General features: G+C 36.3%; 4 protein-coding genes across 4 annotated transcripts; all 4 read right to left on the bottom strand.

Annotated features, from left to right (window-relative positions):
• Positions 1-3,528: 3,528 nt before the first annotated feature.
• LOC103962485 (probable 2-oxoglutarate-dependent dioxygenase AOP1) lies at positions 3,529-4,232 on the bottom strand. The gene is made up of 2 exons (XM_009375184.3): positions 3,969-4,232; positions 3,529-3,765 (listed from the first exon to the last, which is right to left on the bottom strand). The coding sequence occupies exons 1-2, from the start codon at positions 4,230-4,232 to the stop codon at positions 3,529-3,531; spliced, it is 501 nt and encodes a 166-aa protein (XP_009373459.2).
• Positions 4,233-5,105: 873 nt separating this feature from the next.
• LOC108865365 lies at positions 5,106-9,262 on the bottom strand. Its single transcript, XM_048578601.1, has 6 exons — positions 8,003-9,262; positions 6,679-7,074; positions 6,373-6,600; positions 6,160-6,252; positions 5,796-5,903; positions 5,106-5,702 (listed from the first exon to the last, which is right to left on the bottom strand). The coding sequence occupies exons 2-6, from the start codon at positions 7,072-7,074 to the stop codon at positions 5,106-5,108; spliced, it is 1,422 nt and encodes a 473-aa protein (XP_048434558.1). The 5' UTR covers positions 8,003-9,262.
• Positions 9,263-9,772: 510 nt separating this feature from the next.
• Positions 9,773-13,463, bottom strand: LOC125474646. Its single transcript, XM_048578600.1, has 4 exons — positions 11,103-13,463; positions 10,692-11,003; positions 10,504-10,606; positions 9,773-10,414 (listed from the first exon to the last, which is right to left on the bottom strand). Exons 1-4 carry the CDS (start codon positions 13,373-13,375, stop codon positions 9,773-9,775), a joined length of 3,330 nt encoding a protein of 1,109 aa, XP_048434557.1. The 5' UTR covers positions 13,376-13,463.
• Positions 13,464-17,204: 3,741 nt separating this feature from the next.
• On the bottom strand, positions 17,205-17,579 carry LOC125474645 (probable 2-oxoglutarate-dependent dioxygenase AOP1.2). The gene has a single exon (XM_048578599.1). It carries the CDS (start codon positions 17,577-17,579, stop codon positions 17,205-17,207), a length of 375 nt encoding a protein of 124 aa, XP_048434556.1.
• Between the last annotated feature and the right edge of the window lie 1,376 nt (positions 17,580-18,955).

Below are 18,955 nucleotides of genomic sequence, written 5' to 3'. Positions count from 1 at the left end.
ACTTAAACTTTATGCTCTCCCAGCATTTTCAATAATTTGGTTTTCAACCATGTGCAATGTCGTGGGTTCAAGCATAAAAATTTAAACATAAGTTTATACACATAAGTAACACATGAAAAACTCAATAGCTAATTTAAATGTATTTCATGTGTAGAAAGTGTTTTTCATGTTATTTCATAATATTTATGTTTTATGTGGTGCATATGTGTATGAACTTGCGTTTTGATGATGAAATATTGTATTATTTATCATCATTTTAAACCATAATTATTGAAGAAAAAAAGTTTATGGGTTATAGCCATAATTCTCAAGGTTAAAATTGTTAAACTTTACTCATTTTTACGCAGTTTACGCCATTCCGCAATGAGGATTATGAAAGTGGCAAGGTTCTTTATATGCAGATTGCTATTCAAGTTATTATTTTTATTTTTATTAAAACTAATTTGGATGTTTAAAAATTGGTCTTGTTCAAATTTGGGGTCTCACTGGTATTGCTCTTTCTCTTTGACCAAGTACTTTCAGTGGCCCTCGAAAGTATGACATGGCCTATTTTTACCTTCCAAACACTCTTAATTTTGTAATTGAAAGTATAAGTTTTGAAACTTTTGTTTCGAATTGTTCCAAATCATACACTTGCAAATTTGACATGAACAAGTTTATAGGCGCATTTTGCGAGATTGCTATATTGTGTGGTTTGGAACGCAACAGAAGAATCCGAGCAAACAAGGATAAGCCTCCTACGGCCAATTAGACAATTGTCTTATTTGTTAATATTCTTACGCCTATTCAATTAGATTGTTATTATGTTTATTCATCAGTTTTATTTTCTCAACCACTATATATCTATATCTATATACACACACACATATACTTTAATTATAAAATGGATGAGAAAATAAGACAGATGGATGGACATAACAATACTCTTTAATTATTAAGTTCGATGGTGCACAATTGTGTGGGTTAATCTAATACTAAGACTTAAGCAACATTCCTCCAATCCAAGCTAGGACTTAGGTTGCTTGAAATATGCCCAAACATTGCTTAGGCAAATTTGAAATATATTAATTAAGTTCAGAATAAAATTTTCGTCGCCCTATGATATTCCAAGGTTTAGGCTATTCGCCCATTAGAGCACTTAGTAAGGCTCCCTTGGGCAATAGGGAACTCAATCTCTTTAAATGAAGAGTAAATGCCTGAAGTGAACAGTAACTATCCAAGTGCATATTCACCTCTAAACTGAATAGTCCAGGCAATTTATATTTAAATATTAGTATTTTTTATTTTATAAGATAATAAAAGATAACTTTATTTTTTATTTTGAATAATAATAAAATATTGATTGAAAGTATTTGAAAATATTGAAATGTAGTGTAAAGTGGAAGAACATAGTTCGATATTTATAAAAAATAAAAAAAATCATAATTTTTTATATTTTAATTAGTTTTTTTTTATAATTTTTTAAATAACTTTTTATCATTTTTCATAATTTAAATTGTGGCTAACATCATTATGATGTCAACCTTGAGTCACATAGATAAGGTGCTGGACCAGGTGATTAGAGCACTTCCACTGTGGGCAATTGCCCTGTGGATTGGCAACAAATTCATTCCTCCCCTCCCTGGGCTGAGGGGGAGCCTGTGGGAGAAGTTAGGTAAAAGTCCAAGGGCCGAGTGCTTGAAGAGATGTGATACAAGGCTAATATCAGACATGTTATTAAAAAATTTACGTCAGGCGCGTGGTGGCGCGACTCCGACATATTTTTAGGCAGTGGGACTCGTGTGTCAGCCTTACCCAATTACCGTTGCTTGAGCAACGTGGTTGCTTCCAGGTCGTTGGATTTCCAATGGTAAAAAAAAATTTCAAACCTCCCTAGACGGCTAGATGACGTTGCATAATCTGGACCGTTTGATTTCCATATCAAAGGTCCACATATTTCGGCTTTTAAAAAAAATGTTAAGTTGGGCTACGTGTCACAATTTAGACTGTTGGATTACATTTTTTGTAATCCGACAATCTAGATTAATTAAGTTAATAAAAATTTAAAAAATAATTAAAATTCCGAAAAAAGTACCTTACCATTTTCTCCCATCTTACACCACGTTTCAATATTTTCAAACGATTCTAAATAGGTATAGACATGAGGTGTGACGGAATTGGTTAAAAATCTTATCGAAATCTATCCACAAAAATCGTACTTTCGGATAGTGACATGTGGCGTGACGTGATTAGTTAAAGATCATATCCGAAACCACAAAAATCGTACTTTCGGATAGTAACATGTGGCGTGACGTGATCGGTTAAAGATCATATCCGAAATTAAAAATAAAATTATTTTTTATTGTTTTATAAAATAAAAAATATTAATATTTTAATACAAATTGTCTGGGTTATTCAGTATAGGTGGAGATGTAAGAAGCAATTACTGTTTATTAAAGGCAATTACTATTTACTTAAGGAGATTGAATTGCCTATTGCAAAGGGGAGCCTTTACACACTGGAAGTACTCTTATTGCCTGACTTCTCCATTGGGCTTGCCTTGAGCACAATTGCCCGAGTGAGTTGGAGTGTTTTGGGGAGGGGGATGGAGTGGATTGGATTCCCTATCCCCAAGGCAATAAGCAACGGTGGAGTTGCTCTTAAAGTGGCTACCCTTCGTTCAGGTTGTATCAAGCGCAAGGCCATTATTTGATCATTTATGACCTTTGGCTATTTGATTGACGGACATGTGCCCTTTGGAGCCACGGCCTTACTTCTTAGTTATGTATGGCAAATGAGAATCCATTGATACAGAGCCAATATCAAAAGACTTTATTGGAGGGTCCAGTGGCGGAGCCCGAATTTTCAAATAATGAGATCATAATTTCGACAAAAAAACTTCAATGGACCAATTCATCGAGCACCTAGTGCGCACTTGTCGATTCCTGCCGACATTTGCCAAATGCTTACACTACATATATCAACAACTACTATGATTACTAGAGGCTTATCGAGGGCAGCTGTAGGAAACTATCGAGTAAGGTTAAAGACTACTAAAGTTGTCAACTGAGACATTTGTCGAGCAATTGGTTTGCACAATAAAGTAGCACACAAGAAGAGAGAAAAGAAAAATATGGATGACAAAAGAAAACATAATTAATAGAAGGAGGTTGTTATGACTTAGTTTGCGATAACTATTTGTAGGGGTGAAATACAAATACAGATTCAAATGTACATAGGAATTTTGAAGCTGTTGGGGTCATGGGCAACAGTGACCCCAACGTTGGCTCCGCCACTGGGAAAGTCCCATTGACGGTCATCTAGTAGGTGGACCCCTTGACCCCTTGTGCCCTGTCTTCCCTCCTTCACCTTGAGTTCTCTGTCTCATAGGAGAATCCGCACACAAGAATATCTCCTTGTTATTTCAACATTTACCTATAAACTTAGTACTGTTTTGGAAAAATAAAAGTAGAATAAAATACATGGAAGAAAATAGAAAGAGAAAACCATATAACGGGATTGACTTAGAGTGTTGGACCAAAGAAAATGTCAAATGGCACAATATGCCTTTGCGGCATACTCAGTTTCACCAGTATGTCTCTGTGCCATGAGGAACTCAACATGATTCAAAGGCTTATACAGTAACGGGTGGTCTTCATCCACGAGCTCATTTGGTACGTGTATCACCCCTCTTTTGACAGAGAAAGCACCAAATGTGTATCTTACGACATTTTCAGTCAAGGTCACCCTATGTCTACAAGGTCGAATTCTGTCATTGCTCCAAACCTAAGCCAATAAAAGAACACAAATGTCCTTGTTGGAAAATAATTACTTGCATCGTAGACAACTCGTAATTGGTTGCTAAAATATTTGTCAAAAAATAAAAATGGAAAGCCAAATTTTGAAAACTCAAATAATTAATAAAAAAGGTGAAAATGAAATGGTTATCAAATTACTTGTGCTCAAGGGGTAAATAATATGTGACATACCTGAAATCCGTCAGCTGCTATGAATATTACGGATGAAGATGGAGGATCAAAAAGCACCCACTCATCATCCTTTGTATTTATCTCTAGACCGTTGATATGGTTTTGATGGATTATGGTGGAGAAGTTCTTGTCCGTATGAATCTTTAAACCTACATCACTATCAAGTTTCTCGGGTTTCTCGTATCTAATCATTTTCAAATTGTAAAACATCGATCGAACGTGATCGTCGTGGTACTTCTCTACACCATAGTTTTCAAACACCATTCTTGTCACAGTTTGATCTAATTCCGCCAGCACTTTTGCATAGAAGTCAGCACTCTCACTGGCCAACAAAGAACATATTATTAGTATAAATTGATGTCACTACAAAAAAAATGAGCACTGCACACCAAAAATTATATGTGCCTTTTGAGGCCAAAAAGCACCAACATTTGTGCTCATAGACCAATAGCAACAGTGCAGCAACTAAGTTTGTATCTGTGCCCTCTATGGGCGTCACCATTACTTATAACACACAATATGATGTTTTGTGCCCAAAGCTAAGCACAAATACAACCCTTATTGTGTCTTACCTCTAATAAAGGCTACTGAATGTATGGTGTAAGATGGGCACAATTGCTATTTTTAAAGGCTTAGATTGTTAAAGCAAGGGCACAACTTAAAAATTGTGCCACTATTATATTTTAATAAATACAATAAAACTCCAGCACAATTAAAAATTTGTGGCGGGTTTCAATAAAAAAAAAAAAAAAAAAAATTTGTGGCATAATTGGATATTTTTATTTAAACATGGCAATCATCAGGTTGCTCATAGAATCTAATTTCCACCTAAATTTAGAAAGTTACAAATCATCCATTACAAACTAAACATAAATCAACATTAGCACTAAAATAGTTAAGTTAATATATTACATAACCTATGTTCTCGGTTAAGACCGATTCATGCAACCTAACAATACAACCCATCCAAATGTTAAACCAAAAAATACATGTTATCCTATGCTAGACATGCCCGGGATTCTCTATATACAACAAAATATAACATATCCAAGCTTGTATCCCCAAGTCAAACGTACTAATGGTTAAACCAGCAATATATAAACAAAATACACATCTACAAGGGCTGCTTGATGACAACTAACCAGTATTCTGACTTTGGCAGTCCTCATGCATCATAGCACTAGAAATTGGAGGTCCACACTGCACATTCTTGTCATTTCCACCTTCGAAACCCGTTGAAATCTGAGCATGTGAGCTTCCACACCCTTGCTGCTGAGTTGAAGTACTTTGTAGAGCACTCACTCCAAATGAACCAATGTTGATGCCTACATGTGCCAACATGGCTTTCAATTGCTCAGCCATTTGCACCTTTGCTAACCTCAAATTCTCCTCTTGTTCGGCCCTAAGCCTTTGTATGCTTTCTTCTTGCTCTCTTTTCATCTTTTCCGCTTTCTCATTTGCCTCATGCATCATACGAGTCATTTTTTCTTCCGCAGCAGCAGTGGCTTCTTTCTGAGCTTCATAAGCTTCCCGAAGATACTTCACTTCCCTAGAAATACCTCGCTGTTCAGTAACAATTCCTGGTACATCTGCCCAACCAACTCCAAGGCCAAAGCCTCGCACTTGATTTCGCTTCTCTGGGCCCAGCACTTCTGCATAAATCTTATTACGAACCTCTGTTGTTACCTCATCACCACGTTCACGAACCTCCACTTCCAGATTTTCAAACGCTAACTGTTTGAAAAAGCCTTAATCATTCGTAAATGCATAAAATTTCATTAAAGGTTGCTGGAAATAAATTTGGTGAAGTGAAAATGTACAAATTACCATCATTCTAGCAGATTCATCATCAACTGGGAGTTGCTTAGGTCCTCTTGTGTGTGTCATTTTGAAAAAAGTCACACGATCAGGTTCATTTCCATCATGTTCTTCAGCCTAAGACACAAAAAAAATCCCAAAAACAACCACAATCATTAAACAATCACAGTTACAATGACAAAAACTATAGTGCACTATATATAAACACAAACATCAATAAGGGTAATAAACCGCTGTTCCTGAAAAATTGGAAGAAAAAAAATACTTTAGTTTATGTCAAATGTATACTGATTTGAACTAAAATTAAATGTGAGATGTAGTTTTTGAGACATTTGAACTAAAATTATAATATATAGTACAAGAATCCACTCACATAATCATTCCGTATTTGAGCAAAAGTTGTTGTCCCAGTTGTGTGACTCGTCTTTAACATCTTTCGATTCTTGACATTCGTTGCACATCTCCGCTGGATCACAACAAATAAAGAACACCACAAAGGAAAATACTCATTTTATCGAACCTTATATTTCGTTTCAACAACAGTTTAATGAAGTATAGTAACTATAGTGTTGAAAGTTTTACAAACCTTATTTTCAATTTTATCCCAATAAGCTACCAAGGATTGCCATTGTCTCTGGATTACCCTAGAATCATTGCAATGCTTCCTCTGCTCGGAGTTCTCAAAGGGAACATAATACAACTTACGGAGTTTTGCCCTCCATGTCCTGAAACGATCATGCAATTTCGTTTCCACAATAGCCCTTACTTTGTCCTCCTTGCCAGCAGCTTTTGGATTTGTCCAGTCTATAGTGGCCTACATAAACAATAATGAAGTTGTGACATAAGATTGTAAGCATCCAACAAGTCAAATTTTAGAAATTAGCATCAATACCTGGACCAATGACCACACTCGATCAAGTTTCGAAGATTCTATTTGGCGCCAATCAGGTGAATCAATTGGGATTATTCCACCATCACGAGCCAACATGGCTATGTAGCGCCCAAATTTGGCCACATTGTCACGAGGAGAAATAGGTTGACCAAATCTGTTAAAGTTCAGTTTTTCGCACCTCCCTCTGCCCCACCGTATTTTGTTAACTCCCCTATTCCTCTTTCGAGTTGTGGGTGACAAAGAAGTAGAGCCACTTGATTGCGTATGTCGACTACATGTCTCATGGGGTTGGTTGGTTGCAAATGATTCATTTTCGGTGACTACACCAAATTGGAAGTGTGGTTGAGTTCCCATAGATGCCAAAAATGCATCATCATCAAGCATCATATTAGCCATCTACATTGCAAATTGCAAATGAAGTGTAATCAACACGAACTATTCATTTACACCAACAAGAACTATTTTTTTACACCAATGAACATACAGGTAACATTAACAAGTTCTATAATGATTCAAATTATCTACATTTTATCATCATGCATAAAATATCCTTAAATAAAAGTGAAAATCTTTTCATTAAGACATACAATTATTGATAGAAGAAAAAAGATGAACACACTATATGATGCCACCATGTACTGTAACCATCATGTGACTTTTGAGTTGAGTGATCTTTGTCAAGGTGATCATCAAAGAAAGACCTAAGATTGACGGCTGGATCACAATGTGTAGTGTCTTAGAAGAGTTATAGTTTATATTGTGCATTCATTTAATGAACCACAACATCAAATACCAAAAGAGGCATGCATATGAGTACCGTGGAATCTGAACACTTAATAGTCACGTAGAGCAGATCCAGTTTTATTGTAGTGGTGTAAAGCAATCATGCTTATGCACCATGGTGGAGGTTTGACCCTATCGATTTCTCTATCCCTTAGTAATTAGTTATTTAACTTGCCGACGTTATGGATGGTGAAAATTAAAAAAAAAAACAAAAACAAAAACAGGGCCACGTAGTAATAGGAGTATGATCGATCCAGGGATGATGGATGTACTCGCACACTCTATTCTATATGTTCCCTATGAGGGATACTTATCTGAAAGACAACTGGGATGGTACTGGTAGGGAAATCCCTCATAATTTCAATGAGACCTGCAATCCCAAAAATCTGCACCCATCCTAGATTCTTAATCCCAAACCCACTGTCCTCTGAAACCCACTGTCCTCAAACCATAAACCATATTCAACAAAATAAACAGCCTACTTGACCTTAAACCTTAAAGAATAGAAACCCATTGAAAAATTGAAATTCAGAAACCTTACATGTATCTTGGCCCTCTTGTGTGTCGGTGTGTGTCACCAGAGGGCAGAGGAGTGCCTTTGAACTGGACAGAGGAGTAGGCTTGAGGTGGATAGACTCCACGGATGAATGGGTTGGAACTGGACGGAGGAGCTGGAATGAGCGTCCTTTTAATTTTGGGAGAGTAAAGGTGAGACGGAATGAGAAATGGTGGAATGGAAGCTTTCCAGTTTCTAACCCTTTAATATAGCTACTATTTTTTTAATTAATATTTTAAAAGTGAGTGGGCACAATTTTGGGATGCGGTGGGTTTAAATCAGATTTTGGCAAACCAAGTTTTTGAATTTGGTGGTGGGAACTTAATATAATAGAGGGAGAAGTCCAATTTTAAAAAATAGAGGGAGAATCCAATTTGGAGAAGGGGAAACTTAATATAAGTTCAATTTTATAAGTCATTATTAGTTATAGTCCAACTTAATTTGTTTTATTTTTCGGATGAGGTCCAGTGATTAATTATCCACATAAGCTTATTTGTATTAGATTGCCAAATTTACCCTTAAATTGATTAATTAAGTAATTGCTGTTTATTTTTTCATTTGTGATTAATGTTAATCTTATCCTGAATTATAGGATTAGGGATTTAAATCTCCGTTTTTCTTCTCGTTACCCAAACCGTTCATTTCTCTTTTCTTGTTTCAGTTCTCTTATCTTGTTTCTCCCTGTCAATATCTTTATCTTGATGTGTTATTTTGCATTACTCAATCTTGTGTTTTGGGTTCTTCCTCTTTTTTATTTTTTATTTTTTGGGTTTCTTTCTGCTTTCCATTGTTATTTTTTTTTTTTTTGAAGTTGTATTGAAGCTTAATTGTGTTTATCTACCTATACCATAGGGTTTTTTTTTTTGTTTTTGTTTATATATATATATATATTATAACACTCAACCTATATTAGAGATTAATTGCATATGTATCATTTGTTTTCTCTCAACCCATGTTCAACCTTCCATGGGAGAGCCGAATGCTCTCCCCGTTGGATGCTCTCTTTACTCATCACAAAGGCCCCGCCTTCTCTCCCTCCTCTTCTCTCTTTCGGCTCATCACACTTTGCCTTTGTAAAAGCCACAAATCAAGGGCTAGACATCATAATGATGTCCCCCATTGGATGCTCTCTTTACTCATCACAAAGGCATAACCAAATGCCTTACCGCCTTCTCTCCCTCCTCTTATCTCTTTCGGCTCATGCCAAATCTTTGCCTTTGTAAAAGCCACAAATCAAGGGCTAGACATCATAATGATGTCCCCCTTTTTCTTTGTCCCTTTCTTTAGCCGAAAGTAGCTTGCCAACTCATAATATGAGTCAATTCATGTCCAATAGATGATTGGATACATTGATAGACAAGATGGAGACAATCATGCTCAACCGAAAGTAGCTTGCCAACTCATAATATGAGCCAATTCATGTCCAATAGATGATTGGATACATTGATAGACAAGATGGAGACAATCATGCTCATCATGCATCATTTGTGCAATAGATGATTTCGTGATCATATTCATTTGCCTTATTAAGCTCCCTAATTTTATGTAAATATTGATTTGTAGAATTTGTCCTTATGCAAATTGTGAAAGCTTGTAAACCCTCTGTAAAACTATATAAATACAATACACCGAGATGAATGAAGATCATCCAAAAAATTCTACCAAAAACTTGTGCGTGGTCTTCATGTTATTTCCCTGCACTATTTAATCTTTCATACATGAACAAGCTACATAGTAGATATAAGTTCTTGATCATTACAAGTCTGATAATCGTTCTGCAATAACAATTTCTGCAACATCTAGCCTTGTTTGCACTATATCATCATCCCCTAATGTGTTTTCTATATCTTGAGCTGTGTTGGGGTCTTCTACATCTGTATCGAGCATGTTGTAAACGTCTCGTGGCTTTGTCTTTGTAGCAACAAACCACTCAGTGTCAATAGGATCTTGAACATAAAACACTTGCGTTGCTTGTGACCCCAGTATGAATGAGTCATCCGATGGTAAATGATGTTCACAATTAACCAAAGTGAACCCAAACTCATCCTTCTTAGTACGAAACCTTTTGCTCTTGACATCAAACCAATCACAATCAAACAGTATAACCTTCCGACCATTGTGATAATCTAACTCAATGATATCTGTCACAACACCATAATAATCCACATCTCCATACCTTGGATTCCTGTCAACCGTAGTAGCAAAACTACTAACTTCAGATGCTAAAAAAACACCACTGTTTTGGGTTTGTGCATGTCGATCAGCAGAAGCAACCTTAAATCGATTTCCATTCATGATGTATGCGGTATAACGATTTACCCACTGCATCGGTCCAGCAGCCAATGCACATATATCGTCTTTAATAACTCCCTCATCATTTGCCCCTATGATATGTACCTACATTGAATTAAAACACAGTTACAAAATTACACCATTATGAATGCTACATTTAATACTGAAACTTAATAGGAATATATATAAGGTACATTATCCCGACACCATTGAGGGAAACTATCTAAAGCTTCTCTTTCTGCATCATATATAGTAGTTCTTCTGCCACGAGTAGAAATTACATGTGACATATGTCTCCTACAAGACCAACACATAAATCAATTCAGGATCCAAGCTAGTCCATCAAACATATACTAAGGTAATGTCATTGTTATAACTGTACCTTAAGTATTCTGCCATTTGAGGACAATTTACTAGGACATACCGATGAGCCATTTCAAACCTCGGACGTTCTAGCAAAACAGTGTCAACAGCGCTTGCTGGTTTGCCTTGGCTACTAAATAAAGGAAGCCCTTGTCGTGCATCACATTGCTGAACATCATAGTTACGTCCATGCCTATTGCGACGGGTAACAATAGAGTCATCCATGTACATGGAGCAGAATGATACACACTCATCTAAATTAACAGCCACTGCAATACATCCTTCTGGCTGACTCTTGTTGCGCACATACGATTTTAGAAGATGTAGATACCTGATTGTTAAAAAAAAAATCTTTAAGCAAAAGGTAATGATGAAAAACAAATACTAAATTTAGAAACTAAACTGAGTAGCTGTTTTACGAAACTGACACCTTTCAATGGGGTACATCCATCGGTATGGGACTGGACCAGCAACAGCAGCTTCATCCGCAAGGTGAATTATCAAGTGTACCATAATGGTAAAGAATGATGGCGGAAATAACTTCTCCAGATGGCATAGAGTTAAGGCAATGTTTTTTGACAAGCCATTGAATAATTCTTCAGTTCCAGTTTTTGAACAAATGTGGCGAAAAAATCTGCTCAACTCTAACAACACTGTAACAACCGATTTCGGTAACACTTTTCGTATTGCAATAGGGAGGAATACCTGTAGGAGCATATGATAATCGTGGCTTTTCAAGCCAATTAACTTCTTTTCTTGAATATTAACATAGTTGCTAATATTAGAAGAGTAGTTGTCTGGCACCCGAATTGATTCCAAAACCTGGCACAACATTCTTTTCTCCTCAGGTTTCATATTGTATTCTGCCGCTGGCAGCTTTGTACGGGCACCATCTGCCCGTGGATGGAGATCATGCCTAATGCCCAACTCTACGAGATCAGCCCTTGCCCTAATACCATCTTTATTCTTCCCTTCAATTTCCAAAAGAGTGCCAATAACATTTTCAGCTACATTTCTCTCTATATGCATGACATCCAAGTTATGCCGCAGTAGAAGATCCTTCCAGTAAGGCAAATCAAAGAATATAGTCTTTTTTGTCCACTGACCGACAACGTGTCCATCATCATTCCACCCCCGCTTACGACCACTTGCCTTTGCACCCTTGCCAAATCTGAAGGTCAATCCCGTCACTTCCAATAAACAATCCATGGCAGTTCTTGGTTTAGGGGGGTTTCGAAATTCTTGAGATCCATTAAAAGTTTTTTTATGTCTTCGGTACCTGTGTGACATCGGGAGCCATCGCCTATGTCCCATGAATGCAAACTTTTTCCCATGCTTAAGCCATAAAGAATTAGTGTCATCACCGCAAGTCGGACAAGCTTTCTCACCACTAGTGCTCCACCCTGAGAGCATGGCATAAGCAGGAAAGTCATTGATAGTCCACAACAAGGCAGCACGCATGGTGAAAGTTTCTTGACGGTGAGTATCATATGTTTGCAAACCTGTCGTCCACAAATGCCGCAAGTCATCAATGAGCGGCTGCAGGAAAACATCAATTGCATCACCAGGACTTTTTTTCCCTGGAATTAGAAGAGACATCATGATATAAGGTTGTTTCATGCACATCCAAGGTGGAAGATTATAAACTACAACTAAAACAGGCCATGTGCTGTGAGGTTTGCCATGCATTCCAAACGGATTGAATCCGTCGCTTGCAAGCCCAAGACGGACATTGCGACACTCCCTTGCAAAATCTGGATATGTATTATCCAAATGCTTCCAAGCCGGAGAATCGGCAGGGTGCCTCAAAACACCATCGTCAGTTCTAATCTCTGAATGCCATATCATTGACTCAGCTGTGTAACGAGACATGTACAACCTTTGTAGTCTAGGACCTATGGGAAAGTAGCGTAAAACCTTTTTCGGTACCTTAGTACATTCGAGCGTTCCTGAATTTGCCTTCCTTTGCTTATATCTACTAGCGCCACACTTTGCACAAACGATGTCATTTACATGCTCTTTCCAGAATAGCATGCAATTATTTCGACACGCATCTATGTTCTGGTAATCCAACCCCAAAGCCCGGATAATCTTCTTTGTATAGTACAAATTTGGAGGAAGAGTCTCGCACATAGGAAAATGCTCTCTTATTAGTGCCAGCACTGAACCAAATGCAGCATCACTCATTCCATATAACAATTTTGACTGATATAATTTGACCACAAAATCCAACTTTTTCTTCCTACTACCTGGATATAATTCTCCGTCTGCTTCTCGTAGAATGTTGTCAAATTGGTGCACATCAATTGTTTCGTCACAAGCAAAAGAAGATTCACCAACATGATCTGACTCATCCATATGCACGTGGTTACCGAAAACATCGTGAAGCATCGCTGCCATGAAATTTTCAGGGCTTCTTTCATTATGAGCTTCAGTAGTTGGACTTGATATATTATCAGACGTATACACCTGTTCGCCATGTTCAACCCAAGGTATATCTATGTAATGGGGATCCATACCCTCGACGTAGAGGTGTTGATCGACTTCAAATGGATCATGATAAAACATATTGCAACAGCGCCGACAGGGGCACTTAATTTTTCCTTGAAAGGCAGCAACATCTAAAGCATTACTGATGAATGCACGCCTGCCAATCAAGTATTCATTGGTCGTCCTATTCAGATGCACCCATTCTTTGTTCATCTTTACCTACAAGCATGTATGAAATTATAAGACATTTGATTACACAATAAGATTAGTGAATTGAGACAATGAAACAAAACTTTCATAAAGATCCAACTTAATATCCCAAATATCACAAACCAACTAAAAGCAGATGTGGTCTACATTAAAGTGCCTTATTCATTAACGGCTACTTTGAATAGAATTTTGTTTCATTTGAATGAACTCCATTTGAAGTTTGCTATGATAAGCAAAAAATTATTCTACCTATTTTACCCCGACAACGACGTTTTCTTGTGATATGTTTGATTTAAATGAAAGGAATTGCATGTTCTTTGTGTTTTGTGGCTAGATTAATGAGATGGAAAAAATCGTATTAAAATTCTATAATTGCTAGTCAAGTGAATTTGGAGAATGTTTTGATTGTCATTGATCTCTTGCTCTAATTATTAAATCATTTGTTTGGTGGCATATTGAGAGTTGTTACATGTGCAACTGGATTATGTAGTGCATTTCTATCATTTGAATTTTATGCAAGATGATAAAACAGAGAGGAATTGCATTCATAAGAGCTTTGCCCTTATCCTCCCATTAGTCGTGTGACTATTTATAAGAAAATGAGAAGGACAACCCTATTCTTTCCAGTGCAGGTAATACAAATATTAGTCATGCCTTTGTCTCCCAAAGACCAGGAAAGAAGCCATTGACATACAGTAGTGAGTAAACTGAAGAGGGCCAAGACCGAGAATAAGTTGGTGCTAAGCTTTCGTCGGTTACAGCAAAGGAAGAGAAAGAGGAACAGCTGGAGTGCTTGGAATTAATTGATCATGCTATTGAAATCCTACAAACATATGATGCCAAAGACTTATACTTGTTCTTTTATTCATAATATATATATCAGACTACAAAGTATTCATTGCACCAAACAAATTGATTCAGAGTATACATAAATTACGAAAGAAATCTAGTAGGAAAGGCAACTAAAAACTCCATGTTTCTCTGTTACAATCTCAGATTTCCTAATTACACAGTTCTGTAAAAAAAAAGAGCACATATTGGTGAGTAATTTACTTTTTCCATGCTGGCTCCATTACACAACATTGGAAGGATGATAAGCTGACATTCATCACTTACACTTATGTATTACACCCCTCTTAACATGCAAGTCTGTTAGCTTCAAAACAGTTTCTATTGTGAACTTCCAATCAATAAGCAGCCTAAGGGAAGGGTCGAAGGCCTAAACATTGTCCCTGACGTTACCTCAAGACCATAAATAAAATTTCACCAAACAAATTGAGTACCAGCCAAATCTTAGAAACAAAACGGTTCAATCTCTCTCCCATATTTTTCAATTACTTCTTGTTTTATTCCTATTATATATCAGACCCCACAGAAAATTCCACCAAACAATTAAGTACCAGCAAATCGTAGAAACAATTAAGAACACAAAAAACAATTGAGTACCAGAAAACGATTCAATCTGTCTCGCATGGTTTTCGATTATCCAAGCGACACCAAATAAGAACACAAAAAAAAAACATATATAAAAATCAAATACCTGAAGAAAGCCACACTAGCTGGGCAAATTGGAGGAAAACGAGGACTTGAGTACGATTTAGGCACCGGCCGTTCAGAAATAACCTGAAGAACACCACACCAGATGTGCGATTTGGAGGAAAACGAGGAGTTCAGTGCGATTCCGGCACCGGCCGTTCAGAAATTACCTGAACAAAGGCACACCAGATGTGCGATTTGGAGGAAAACGAGGATTTGGATAAAGATATTTTTGTGTTTATAGTTATGATTCCTTTGCCCAGGTGTGCGATTTGGTGAAGCAGAAGTATGAAGCCTTACGTTGGGGAAGTATGAAAGCAAGTTTTTTTTTCTTTCCCTTTTTTATTTTGGTTTCTCGTTTCTTTTTTCTTTTAGTTTACTGGTAATGGGTGTTAGGGAAGTATGAAAGCAAGCATTTTTTTTTCCTTTTTTATTTCCTTTTTTCATTTCTTCTATCTTTTAGTTTACTGGTAATGTCTCATAACCTTTGTGTTGCCACGCTGTGAAGTCACTGAATTCTGCGGTATGAAGCGGACGAGAAACATAATTATAACCTAAAAAAATATATAGTAGGAGTAAATCTAGAAGGGCTAATTAGAAAGAAAACATTATTATATTGGAATACGACATAAGTTGATAAAAGGACCCAAGAGGAGTCCAGCATAGCATAAGATAGTTATATTTTCATAGTACACCAGTGAAATATAACATAATACAAAATATATTAATTGTCCTCGTCATCGCTGCTTAAAATCTCAACGGTAACATTCTGCATATTTCGTGAGCTCAACTGTGGGACAGACAGACCTCTAGGACGAATTTGTGCTTGATAAGTGCGTGGTTCTTCAATAATAACGACAGAACTGGTAGACTGTTCAGTTGTTGTTTCAGCAGAAACCAAATTGACAGGATATTGTTCTGTCCTACCTGGGTTTGCCCATGCTGGCAATACACGTCCTTGAGGTGCGCGTACGCATCCGTTATTGAAGGGTAATGCGTAGCCAAGGCGACCATCAGCAAAAGTAGTAAGAATGTACTGATTATTAACAGGACGAGGCATACGCCCGGCATTAACAGGTTGTCGTGGACGTTGAACTGGAGGATTCGTTGTGGAATTTTCTGTTGTAATGTTGGAAGCAATATACGAATGTGATGCTGGAGATTCAGTTCCAATTCTAACTCCACGACGTCGCCTGTCCGCCATTGTCAATGATGTAGAACTTGCTCAAATTCAAAAGAAACATATGTGTATGAAGCAACCTTCTTAATTTCCATATACAAATTAGTAAGGGAGTGTGGACGTTTTATAGTAGAATAAAGGCACAAATCCATAATTGTGCCAAAATATTCTTTTGCTATAGAGTATTTATTATTTATTAATATTTACTGAACACAATTTCTAACATTTGTGTCAGAAAAGAGGAATTTATAATTATTAAAATATATTCTCTATTTGAAGACCCAATGAGAAGTAGAGTGATTTATTATTTATTAATATTTAGTGGACACAATTTCTATCATTAGTGTCATAAAAAGGAATCTACAATTATTCACTCATTTGTCCATCTGAAGACCAACTAACTTTTGACCAACCCTAAGGGCACAATTGTTGGTTATGTGTCACTGCAAGTAGGACTTTAAAACCAAAAACCATATCACCAAGTATAAAAAACAAACCTGCAAGAAGATAACAATCCAAAAAGCAATTCAAAAAGATACGAATCTAACAAACATTCATTGCACCTGGAAATGATCTTTTGCAAATCTAAAATATGCCACTTAGTACTATGGTGTAGTGGTATTCTTCTTTACTTGTAAGTGAGAAATCTGAGGTTCAGCTTTCGGGAAAAACAAATTTGAACAACATTATTGCTAACTTATTTTGAGGCTAAAATATTGCACGGTAATAAACAGCTTCATACCATTATTTACCACAATTTTATAAATTTTAATTATTGGTGTGCTAGTGGAGGTAAAGACAAACGAGAGAGAACATATAGTGCCTTTGACAAATAATTTTTATAGACACAAAATATTTTTTGTGCCCATTTTCAGTAAAAAAGTTGTCCTGTGATCCCACTCGACACGATTTCCGTGCCCATTACTGTTTTGTGTCTACTTTTTTTAACATTGGGCACAATAGATGGTGCCCTCTATGGAATGAGAATTATTTAAGCTTTTTGGTGGTCAAACTGACACAAAATTCTCAATTGTGCCCTTTATTTTGTACCCAAAGCTCATTTTTCTTGTAGTGTGTGTATGATCAATATATATATATATATTTATATATTGAGATCTATATGTTTGAGAAATGCAGCAGTGATCGATCATACCGAAATTGATCGTTTCCATCGGGCCAAATGAGATGTGTGAATTGTTGAACATCTTGAGGGTTTGTGCCGTTGATGATCCCGTAGGTTCGTTGCCCGGAATTAGAAGTTGCATAGAAGAAGGGCTTTTCAGGAGTACTGGTTGGAAAATCAAACAAGTCGTCAAATGTGGAGAATAAGGTGTTGGCAAGTTCCTTTGGAACTTTGTTGGGAAGAATTGCCGTGAAACAGCCGATATCTTCCAGTGCACGGCAGACGTCGTTGCGTGCCGAGAGCCAAGAACTTGTCCCCGGCTTCAAGCAGTCATCTTTCGAGAAATCTACCACTGGAATTTTGGCCATTGTTCTGTAACCTAGGAGGAGCAGGAGCGGCTTTATCTTTTGTGACTTCTCTGTGATGACGGATCTATCTATATATGCATAAACTGTCACGAGGTTACCAACAGGATCATCTCCGGATTCTTTGAGTGAGGGTTATGAAGATCAGTAAATAATGTGAATTAATCGTATATTATGCCGTTAATTTTTGTTAGATAGTGTTTGTATTTAAACTATTATAGTTCCAAAAAATGCCACATATGAGGACTTTTGAGTAATGTTAAGTAGACTAAATTTATAATCTAAATAATATGTTATCAAGAAAAAATAAGCACGGTAATCGACACTTAAGTAATAATTCAATCATTAACTTACATGTCATTTAATTTACAAAATGAAATCTACAAATTTAGTATTCCTTGTTATATTTTTTCAAAAAATGAACCAGCTGGTGACTTCACCATGGTAATCCACCCTTCCTGTGTTATATGAAATACGAATCTAAAATTCATTTCCAACATTACCTTTTATTTTTTACGAAAACTAATGAAAATGTCTTGAAAACTTTGAGTTTTAATAAAAAAAGCAAAAATATATTGTAAGTAAATAATACCAAAAATGACATTTTAGAGTAAAAATATTATTTTTATTAAAAATAAACAATAACGAAAGTGTTTTGTTAAAATTCTTTTTATTTTTAGACACAAAGGTGGAGACCGGGTGCCGCACTCTATTACGCACCACGGAACAAGATCTGAATAGCACCGTTCACGAAATTTCGACCTTTATTCTAACAATTTACAAGATCTGAATAGCACAGTTCACGAAAATGTGACCTTTATTCTAACAATTTACAAGATCTGAATAGCGCACAGAGTTCACGAAATTTTGACCTTTAAATAGCGCACACAGTTTTATTCTAACAATTTGTGGAATGAGGATTCTCTTTGTGAGGAGGATTCTTAAATTATGTCTATTGATCGTACATTATGTAGTCAGTTTTCTTTAAATACTATTCATATTTAATTTTAAATTAAAATATTTAAAATAATTTTTAATCACACGATATACAATAAACGAACACAATTTAAGAATATCCGAGATCCTCATAATCCGGAAAGAATCCTCATTACACCTTGTTAACCATACGGACATGAAGGTCTTTTGACCAGACATCAGACCATAAAAGAAAATGGGAAGGGTTCAAAAAGTAAGGCAGTGATATTGACATTTCAAAAATCTCATTCTACATTTTTCATGAGTGTATTTTTCTTTCATAATATAGAAAGTTTGAAATGCAGAATAAGACTTTTAGAGTGCTAATAACAATTCCTTAATTATAATGTATGCTTATTATACACCTAAGCATCTATCACATATCATTTTACTTAATTTTAGGA

The sequence above is a fragment of a genome, unplaced genomic scaffold (genome assembly GCF_019419815.1).
Source record: "Pyrus x bretschneideri cultivar Hongxiangsu unplaced genomic scaffold, Pyrus_bretschneideri_v1 Contig125, whole genome shotgun sequence".
NCBI classification, from domain to species: domain Eukaryota; kingdom Viridiplantae; phylum Streptophyta; class Magnoliopsida; order Rosales; family Rosaceae; genus Pyrus; species Pyrus x bretschneideri.
This window is presented reverse-complemented; position numbering and strand designations above follow the sequence as displayed.

Coding starts and splice junctions, on each gene's coding strand:
- LOC108865365 (XM_048578601.1), bottom strand. CDS start 7,074: ATGGCTAATATGATGCTTGATGATGATGCATTTTTGGCATCTATGGGA. Junction 6,253..6,372: donor GGGATAAAATTGAAAATAAG/GTTTGTAAAACT, acceptor GTTGTGATCCAG/CGGAGATGTGCAACGAATGT. Junction 5,904..6,159: donor CTCAAATACGGAATGATTAT/GTGAGTGGATTC, acceptor TTTGTGTCTTAG/GCTGAAGAACATGATGGAAA.
- LOC125474646 (XM_048578600.1), bottom strand. CDS start 13,375: ATGAACAAAGAATGGGTGCATCTGAATAGGACGACCAATGAATACTTG. Junction 11,004..11,102: donor TGGATGTACCCCATTGAAAG/GTGTCAGTTTCG, acceptor TTTAACAATCAG/GTATCTACATCTTCTAAAAT. Junction 10,415..10,503: donor CTCAATGGTGTCGGGATAAT/GTACCTTATATA, acceptor AATTCAATGTAG/GTACATATCATAGGGGCAAA.
- LOC125474645 (XM_048578599.1), bottom strand. CDS start 17,579: ATGGCCAAAATTCCAGTGGTAGATTTCTCGAAAGATGACTGCTTGAAG.
- LOC103962485 (XM_009375184.3), bottom strand. CDS start 4,232: ATGGTGTTTGAAAACTATGGTGTAGAGAAGTACCACGACGATCACGTT. Junction 3,766..3,968: donor TAGCAGCTGACGGATTTCAG/GTATGTCACATA, acceptor TTATTGGCTTAG/GTTTGGAGCAATGACAGAAT.